The 9740-nt window shown below is 34.8% G+C and overlaps 1 protein-coding gene across 4 annotated transcripts in view; it reads right to left on the bottom strand.

The window, feature by feature from the left end:
* Positions 1–495: 495 nt before the first annotated feature.
* col18a1b (collagen type XVIII alpha 1 chain b) overlaps positions 496–9740 on the bottom strand; it is a 29415-nt gene continuing 20170 nt past the window's right edge. For 2 of the 4 annotated variants that reach the window (XM_052559902.1, XM_052559900.1), the window contains exons 25-41: positions 9347–9424; positions 9204–9239; positions 8977–9030; positions 7390–7461; positions 7208–7273; positions 7044–7077; positions 6778–6831; positions 6644–6678; positions 6422–6535; positions 6170–6335; positions 5911–5975; positions 5691–5819; positions 4189–4221; positions 3641–4003; positions 1686–1883; positions 1469–1584; positions 496–1376 (exon numbers count right to left, since the gene is read on the bottom strand). In XM_052559902.1, coding sequence (XP_052415862.1) covers positions 1172–1376; positions 1469–1584; positions 1686–1883; positions 3641–4003; positions 4189–4221; positions 5691–5819; positions 5911–5975; positions 6170–6335; positions 6422–6535; positions 6644–6678; positions 6778–6831; positions 7044–7077; positions 7208–7273; positions 7390–7461; positions 8977–9030; positions 9204–9239; positions 9347–9424 — 1818 coding nt within the window. In that variant the 3' untranslated portion in view covers positions 496–1171. The remainder of the gene's footprint in view (positions 1377–1468; positions 1585–1685; positions 1884–3640; positions 4004–4188; positions 4222–5690; positions 5820–5910; positions 5976–6169; positions 6336–6421; positions 6536–6643; positions 6679–6777; positions 6832–7043; positions 7078–7207; positions 7274–7389; positions 7462–8976; positions 9031–9203; positions 9240–9346; positions 9425–9740) is intronic. The other 2 variants (XM_052559901.1, XM_052559903.1) reach the window with 1 other exon arrangement.

The following is a 9740-nucleotide window of genomic DNA, read 5'->3' as shown; positions in this document are numbered from 1 at the left end:
ATTTACTCCTACAAGCGTGCTGGTAGAAAGTCCAGCAGCACTGGGAGGTGTCACTATTTATATCACTTTGTGTTATGCTCGTCAGTGTTTGCAGATGGAAACATGACTCCAGGTTACGAGTGAGGCTATGAGTGAGTTATTAAATTGTACCCTCAAAAAAACAAATTCTTTCTGAAATAAAACCTTAAAAAACACTACCATTCAAACATTTGGGGTAAGATGAGTATCAAGCAATTGACTTTTTATTTCTGAAATATATATTATAGAATTTTTAGAAGTATTGCAACCAGTGATGAGTAAACAATAGAGGTTGTATTTGTTTATTAATGTAAGTGCCATTAAAAAACAGTAAATAAAAAAAGTAATAATGCTTTGATATTTTTAGAGGTCACATTTGACAGCAGCCTGTAAAGTACAGAGAACTGCAACTCTTTCAAAATTGTATTCAGGTTGTGTGTAAAAACCAAACCAAAATAAATAATAATACAAAAACAATGATTTACATATGTTTATTAATAGTCGTCATCTTTCTGTAGAGAAAGTCAACCAGTCATATTGCATTACATCATGGAATGTTTGATGTAACGGAGTTGCAAAGTATAAAAATGTAGAAAGGTTACATATGTTTACATAAAATCAAATACAATTGTGAATTAAAATGGTTATGACAGCAAGGTAGTTTAAAGAGAATTAGTTATTAAAATTTGGAATGTAGCCCTTTTCTTTGGCAATATATTGTGAATGTCCATTTTAAAATTAGCTGTATTTTAAATGTTTTTATTTTTTCCTGAGGGTGATCTATACCATCCTGTTATTTGTGAAAATATAATATGTACACTTATGTTAAAAAATATAAAACAAAATTAAGTAATTAAAGCAATTTCCCTCCTGAATTTACCTTTAATCTTTTTAAAATCCTCAAGTATTTCATTGTATGTTCTCTGCTATGACAAAATGTGTTTGTTTTAAGGCTTATGATGTAAAATCCTAAGTATATCAGTTTGTTTTGAAACAAATGGCTGTCACACAGCAGTTAATACATAAAAAAGTCAAAATGTAATTCTAAAATACATGTAAACTAACATAAACAGTATCACCATCAATCATAAAACACTAAGTTTTAGCTTGTGGTGTGACTCAAGGAAAATAATGGTTTAGGAAACATTTTGGTTCACTGAGCAATGTAGCTGTTTTCAATGCACAGTACGATAAAAGAGCTGCTGCAGCCACGTGGCAACTGCTGAAGTAGGTAGCCTTCTTGGAGAGAGGAAGCCATGCCAGTGACGGCATGACTACCCGTTCGCCATGTTTCACAGTAGCTGTCTGTCTCCCTGCCTCCTTGAGGGTTTGATCCATGCCATACCATCTTCTCTGGCCTATTAAAGTGGTTATACAGAAAAAAATGGGTAAATCATACTAATCAGTTCTGTTGAGATTTTAGCTGTAGATGTATGTTAGACCTACTTACCAGGCATCGTTATCAAGGACATCTCGACCATCAAATGAATAGATGTGGACACCATCATTCATCTTGCCATCTGAGCCACTAAAGATGGATTCCCAGTTGCTGAATAATTCCTCATCCTGTGAACATATTAAACAGCTCGGTATAAGACTGCATTAAAGAGATTACAGTATGTTCTGTAAAGCAATAGTGTTGTGTGTGGACAAAGGAAGGATCTTACTTGAAGATTGACTATAGGTAGCAGTTCCCTGTTGTTCTGTCGAACAATGCTGTATAGGTCCTGTAACCGGGATGACAGGAAAGCCCTGAACGTTCCTTTGAGTCCAATGGCTTGGGCCTGTAAGAAGCACTGGTGATCTACACCTTTAATACCCTGCATGTTGCCCAGCTGGGGTGAGTTGAGAGCGATCAGGTGCAGCTAGGGTGACAAAATCAGGTGAAAGATAGTTATACATTATATTTAAAAAAAAAAAAAAGTTTACAAGAACATTAAAATAATTTAGATTATCACCTGACATTCTTCACTTTATATGAACAAATTCTCTGTTTTTTTTTAATATGCTGTACAAACAACACTGATGAGTTGTACACATCACCTGCATGTTTTAATATATCACATAAAGCACAGTTGAGGTCTGTAACAAATCATTTTAAATATTATTTATAATATAATATAATAAAATAAAATAAAATAATAATAATAATAATAATAACACACACACACACACACACACACACACACACACACACATATATATATATATATATATATATTTTTTTTTTTTTTCAAAGAAGCTTTCTTCTGCTCACCAAATGACTGATTTCACATTTTTGAGCAGTAAAATAATTTAAGGCTATTTAAAGCTAATTTAATGAACACTGATATAACAAAAGCTTCTGTGGCAAGTTTTTTTAGTTTTACCAAGTGTTGTGGATTTCCCTTGGCTTACATTGTTGAGGAAAGTTACTTTAAAAAGTAATGCATTACAATATCGAGTTACTCCCTAAAGAGTAACTAATTGCATTACTAAGTTACTTTCTATGGAAAGTAATGCGCTATGTTACTTTTGCATTACTTTTTCTCATTTGGATTGGGCTTGCTTTGATTAATATAATATAATATAATATAATATAATATAATATAATATAATATAATATAATATAATATAATATAATATAATATAATATAATATAATATAATATAATATAATATATATTTGGAATATGTAAAAGCCCTTTCACAACAAAAGTGAAATGAATAAGCCTCAGGCTGAAGTAAATGAAAATTTAATTATTAACATATTAAATTATTGCAGGTTTGCATCATATTCTGAGTTAGAATTTTACTGTCATTATAATGCTATTTTATGCATTTGGAAGAATACTAAATCTGTTTTTGTGCAAGTGAGATGTTGACATTTGTAGTGAAGAACAACAGTAACCATCATGTTTACACTGCACACACAAAGTCTCCAGATTTCTCTCAGCACGGGAACAGGAGAGCTGTTAGTCAAAACTTGGGAAAACAAAGTATACTCAGATATATTACTGTAAATTAAAAAGTAATGCATTACTTTACTAGTTACTTAAAAAAGTAATATGATTACGTAACTCAAGTTACTTGTAATGCATTACCCTGAAAGGGTATCCTTTGTGAATCTTGTCTTTTATTTTTAATTCTTATTATCCTCTACTATTTCTAAAAAAGGCAAACACACACACACACAAAAAGGCGTTTTGAATATTCATCAGTATTAAAGTAAATATAGGAAAATGTGTAGATATATTAGTTAGTTTCAACAATGCCTATGTCAAATTACTTTTGCTGTAACATATATTAACGTCTTATCTTTTGGTCTTATATGTGCTCTTCCCGTTGATAGCATATAATAGTATGTGTTGAAATTTGTACAAATCCTGCTGTAAGTTATTTGTCAACTTTTTCCCCTTGAGGCATGAGCAGAATAATTTCACTATCTTTTACTATGCAAGTTTTTGTGAATGCTTGTTATTATAAGCAAGCCTTTCAGCAAGTCTATTAGTGGTTGATGATTGTTTACAGTATGCTGCAGATTTCTTCCTTCTATAATTAGCAGGAAATTTGTCACGGGGTGCAGGAAAAAGAACAACAGACTAGCAAACAACTACACCTCATTTAAATGATAAGGTACTTACTGCACGGCCTGATGTGTGTGTGTGAGCTGGAAGTTTAGGCTCTTGAATGACAGGCCTGTGGTGGTGTGTACGTTCATATCTGCTGTCAGGATAGCCAGGATGATCTGGGTGGCTGTTGGGAAGGTGCTTTCTGGAATCAGGATGGTGCTGGTAAATTGAGTCGATTGATGGAGAATGTCGTGGATCAGTTGGAGAATAGTAGTGTGGAAATGTATATCTATGTTGTGGGTCATATGATGGCTGAAGTCTGGGATCAAGGGGCACAGGGTACTGGGCTCCTGGTTGTGGAGGGCCTTGTTGTGGAGAAGTTGTGGGGTAGTCCTGAACCACTTGTGGAGGCTCTACTGCTTCCATCTGTTCATCCTAAGAAACAACAGGGCAAAAACGTAGCAAGGGCTAGCTATATACATATTGTGATTTGATCCCTTTACTTGCGTCTTAAGTTATGGTGACATTTACTATTACTTGGTGAAATTTTGCATGCGAAATCCAGTAATTTCAGGAGGAATCTGTGTGACCTTTTACTAAATGCTGTACATGTTACTCACCAGACCCTTGGGGAATGGGGTGTATTCACCAAGCTGAAATAAAAACAAATACAAATCAGGCATTATAATGTTCTGAGCAAATATCTATCTTTCTGTAGCTTTCGGCAATCCGTAAAAAGGTAGTTTCCAATTTCTTGTTCTGTTAAACTTCTGTAACTGTTCTTTTCAATTTTGGGTGTGCTTTTGTGGCATTCACGTGAAACACTAATGTTGCCAGGTTTTTTGCCAGTCAATAGGTGTAACCACTTCACTACTTTTGACCGTGAATCTTAATGACGCTTCTATTTGATACTTACCATTTTCAAATCAATAGGTGTTTTAAACCAGTTTTGCCACTTGCCTATTGGTATGGTCCCTTGCTTAAGAAACTTATTGCCCACCCTGTTGAAAAAATGATTTGAAGCATGGGTGCTGGTTTGAGCTGGTTTAAGCTGGTCCTACCCAACTAGCTCCTGCTCAGCACCATCTTAGGACCAGCACATGACCAGCACTTGACCAGCTTAAACCAGCTCATGACCAGCTGAGGACCAGCTTAGACCGTGCTTCAAAACATACCTAACCAGCATATACTGTTTGTTTTTTCAGCAGGGCATTGATTGAGAAACGCTGCAAGCATGAAAAATGTCCTACTTGTTCTATTTAAATATTCAGTCATTCATGTGGCGTTGTCTATTCAAAAATTCACAAAAACAAGAACTCTTACTGTATGTATACTTAATTTTCCACATTTCACTCTTAAAGGGGTCATATGACATTGCTGAAAATAACGTTATTTTGTGTATCTGACCGTTCTCAACTCACCCCAGCTGGGCAACATGCAGGGTATTAGAGGTGTAATGCAATGTGTTTATGTGGTTTAAGGTACAAAAAACATTATTTTCCACATACTGTAGATTATTGCTGCTCCTCTATGCATCGCCTTTTTGAAAGCTCATCGTTCTGAAAACTGAGGTGTGCTCTGATTTTCCAGCTATCCAGTGCGTTGTGATTGGCTGAATACCTCAAGTGTGTGATGGAAATGTTGCCCCTTACCATACTGTAATACCGTGTTCCAGTGCGATGAAAACAAAAACAATACAAACCATTGCAAATGTGGCATTTGTTGCATCCAGTGGGGACATATTTACAGATTATAATGACTTATACTGTCTTTTTACAAGTTGCGTTGCATATCGCGCAATGGGGTTTGAATCATCAGTGGCAAATTCTTTAACCCTTATGCGTTGTTGGGTAGGTTTTCATCTACTAGGGGGTAAAGTTGTGTTTTATTTTGGCCACAACTTTCTCTGTGTTTCAGCAAATGGAATGATTTTCTGGTGTTATGCAAATCTTCCCACACAGGCGTGCTCGAGTCTTAACTTTTATAAAGAATATCTCTATGGATTTGAGATTTAAGTCTTTGGAACTTTAGGGATGTTATCTATGCATGATTGCATCATATGACCCCTTTAAGTTTCCAATCTTCTTACAAAAAAATGGAGGAAACAATAATAGACAATTACCTTGACTTCTCTAATGCCATCAAATATTCTCATATAAAGTTCTCTGTTGTCTTTTACAAAGATTAGCGTGCCTTCAGGATACCGGATAGTTGTTGCAGTCATGGTGTCAACAGACCTCAAAACCATAACCTGAGGAAAAAACAACAGACCAACTAACTACAAAAGAAAAGATCAATGTGCCTACACACAGTAAGTAGTGTCACAGTATAGTGTAACTCACCCCAGTTAAATATCCAGGAGGTCCAGGGGGTCCAGGAGGTCCAGGAGGCCCAGGAATACGAATTGCTAAAGGATCAAGGTATTAAAAGTAAAAGGCAAAATCTTTAATTTATTGGCTTTTGCATTTTTTGGATAGGGCAGTTTGAGACAAGACTGGAAAAAGGCAGAGATCAGGACATGAAACAGGTCAGTTTCTAAGATGCATCCTTCAGCACCCAAAAGATATTTTACATGTGAGTGGCTGTGTGTAAATTCCATACTTTGTGAGGGTTGGTGGGCACCTGGCAGCAATGATCCAGGGGGTCCAGGTGGACCTGGTGGACCTGGACTACCTGGGCGACCATCATAACTGGTTCCTGGGACTCCAGGCGGCCCTGGGGGCCCTGGATGTCCTGGAGGCCCATTAATAGATTCTCCTCTAGGGCCCTATACCCAAAATAAATAAATAAATAAATTAGTCAACAACAAGACAGAATAGTTTACTCAGAATCTAAGAAGCATAGTTTCATGACCGGTGGTCCAGGTATTCCGGGTGGACCTTGTGCTCCACTATGATGAGGGTCATAGTAACCTCCTCCTGGTTCTCCCTTCTGTCCTTTAGGACCAAGCTCCCCTTTCATCTCATGCTACAGCATAACATATTACAAAATCAAGTACAATTTCCATGTACTGCACGTATTCAGCATAACATAACATGTAAAGAGGAAACTTGCATAAATTTGGAATCATCATACCTTAAATGCATGAATGTCAAAGGTGGTAGTGAGACCTATGACAGAAAATGTTGCCATTCAAATCATGTTCACATTTTGTTGTTTAGAAAAATCCTTATTCAACTGTTTCTATAAAAAGGCTTGATGTCTCTTACCTGGCAAGCCAGGGATGCCAGGTGTTCCTCTTTCACCCTTGTCCCCTTTTATAGCTGAGGTAATGAAATGTCAGATATGTTTACATTCATTCAGTGAGCAGATGCTTTTATACAAAGTAATGTAAACAATTTTCAGAAGAATTCGTTACCATAAGAGCACACCAAGCAAACAAATATTCTTATAAACATATTAATAATAAACTAAAATGGAATGTGATAACACCAGATATGAATTGGAAAATGACAAATCAGATTAATTTACTCACCATGGGGAAATCTTGAGTTGCCGTCATCATAACCCTAGAGGCAGACCAAATTAAATATTATGAGCCAGTACAAATACTATTTTTATGACAAATAAACCCACAAATTATGAGGTACTTGTTTATTTTTTTATTTTTTTTATTTTTTTTAAACATTAATTACTTACATCATATCGTCCCACAGAAACTGGAGGTCCTGGAGGACCAGGTGGCCCAGGCGGCCCAGGGGGTCCCTAAAACCAGTTTAAAATCTTTAGGATTGTATATAGTATACTGTACACACCTGTAGTAACAATTAAAACAAAACAAAAAATAGTATGTTTGTTGTTCAAAGTTGTTCATTATCTACCTGATGTCCATAACCATATCCTCCACCTGAATCGCCTTTCTGTCCTTTTTTACCATTTAGTCCAGGACGACCCTTTTGATTAAGAATATTGCATTTTCAGGAATGTACCAAATTATGAACTAATAAAAATGATAATATTCAGTGAAAAAATAAGAAAATAGAAAATAAATTATCTGCAAGCAACAATTATCAGGGTTTAGGCATCTTAGTCAAGCACATATTTTCCAAGGTATTAAGCATCTTTTTGATAGTAAGCATGTGAGAAAGAAGACAGAAGTAGGACAAATGCACTACATGCAAAAATTCAATCTGCTTGCAATGGGCTAATGATCCCACAGAGATTTTTATGTTTGTCTGGTGCCTAGACGGACACATATCAACCAATGCATTATAAAATCAATGTATTACAATAAATCTTACTGTGTTACTGGCCATTTAAGTAATGCTGACCATGTCCATTATTTTGGTTTTGGCTGGGAATGACCATGCTGAATTACAGTTAAACATGATTTTGATAACTTTTCAGAATGGGATTCCATAGAATTTTCTGTACTAGGTTAATTCAGAGTAAACAAATGGCAGGAAGTCTTTGTGTGTGCCTGAGTAAACAGAATGATTCAAGATCAACCTACCAAATTTGTAGTTTCTGTGATTTATGGTCTCCGATTGTTAGACCATTATGTGTTGTCATTCTAGCTGCTCCCTGTTTTACTACTTAGAGGTGAGCAATATGACAAAAATATTTACCATGATCTAAGTAATGTTCAACCAAAAGCTTTATCACAGTATATGTAGTTTTCAACCACAATAAGAAAAGATATTACAATATCAGAGACATTACTAAATGAAATTAAAAGTATAACTAATATTGCTCAACACTGCCAGTAAATGACTGCTAATTAAATTGGTTAATTTTTTAATTTGCCTTAGACTCTCATCTGACTATTTTATCTTCATTGCTGCTTTTTGAAAAGCGTTTACTTCTACTAGAACAAAACTGACCATTATCTATAACCTTTAATGACTATATTATCTCTATTCCTGTATGTTCAGGCATGTGACCAAACATTTGAATTTTCTGACTTTCCACTTGTTCTTAACTGTTATTTTTTGTATCTTTACTTTACTTCACTTTACTTTACTTTACTTGATTGTCTGAACAGAGTTCCTAGACAGAAATTCATATTTGACACTGGCTTAAAAACACACAATAAACAGTATACGTACACTCATATATCTATAAAACACATAGTACACACATTATCCTCATAAAAAACAATCATGTTTTTATTAATACTTTATTTGATAAATTATTTATTCAACTGAATAATTATATAATTGTGTATATTATGTAGTAAGTATATAATTGTTTCAAAGCAAATGCATATGTTAATTTAAAGTAAATAAAAAATTATAAAAAGTAATTACGTTTAATTAAAATTTAATAAAAAGTAATTATGCCAACTATATGTTTGATTAATTATATTGGCTAATGCGTTGCTACTGACAGTCACTGCAAAAGTCTATAATAATATAAAATATGTAAAATAATAGAAAATCTTGTTAGATTTGATAAGAGTTACTCACTGGTCTGCCTGGTAATCCGATTTCTCCTTTTGGTCCAGGTGGCCCAACTGGACCCTAAAGAGTTAAAAATTCTAATATATTTTATACATATCTATGACATATACTCTTGAAATATCAGCAGTTTTAAAAATGGTAAATGCATTTCTTAATACTAGGGACATTTTGCAGGTAAACATAGAGCTTTTCTGTGTGGTATACCCCAGCAGGACAAAAATCCAAAAGCTCACCAAAGGCCCCTCTGGTCCTGGAGGTCCTGGTTCACCCTAAAACAGATAGTACTGTAACTAAATCAATTATCTAACAATGCTATGGATGCTTAAAAGTTCTAATCTAAACTCATCTATCTGAATGAAAGCCGCAGGTCTCTCACCAGATGTCCAGCCAGCCCCCCGATGTTAATGGGTTTACCACTAGAGTCTATGAGAAGGCCAGGTTCACCTTTCTGACCCTAAAGAAAACAGAACAAAATCATATTCAGTGTGAGAGGATGAAAAATGCTCATTGAATAAAGGTAATATCTTCCAAATACTGTGAAGAGGTTTTTGCCTCTTCCTGTTTTTTATTTTTTTGCACATTTATCACACTTAAAAAATTCAGATAATCAAACTCAAACTTTTGAAATGATGACTTCATTTATTAAGGGAAAAAAGCTGTCCAAATTTATCTGGCCCTACCTGAAAAATAAAAATACAATTAATTGCCCCCTCCTGTTAAATCATGAAAGAACTGTTTAACCACAAATTTGTTAAAAAGCTGAGTTAAAT

Source organism: Carassius gibelio, chromosome B6 (assembly GCF_023724105.1).
Source record: "Carassius gibelio isolate Cgi1373 ecotype wild population from Czech Republic chromosome B6, carGib1.2-hapl.c, whole genome shotgun sequence".
In the NCBI taxonomy this organism is placed as follows: domain Eukaryota; kingdom Metazoa; phylum Chordata; class Actinopteri; order Cypriniformes; family Cyprinidae; genus Carassius; species Carassius gibelio.
This window is presented reverse-complemented; position numbering and strand designations above follow the sequence as displayed.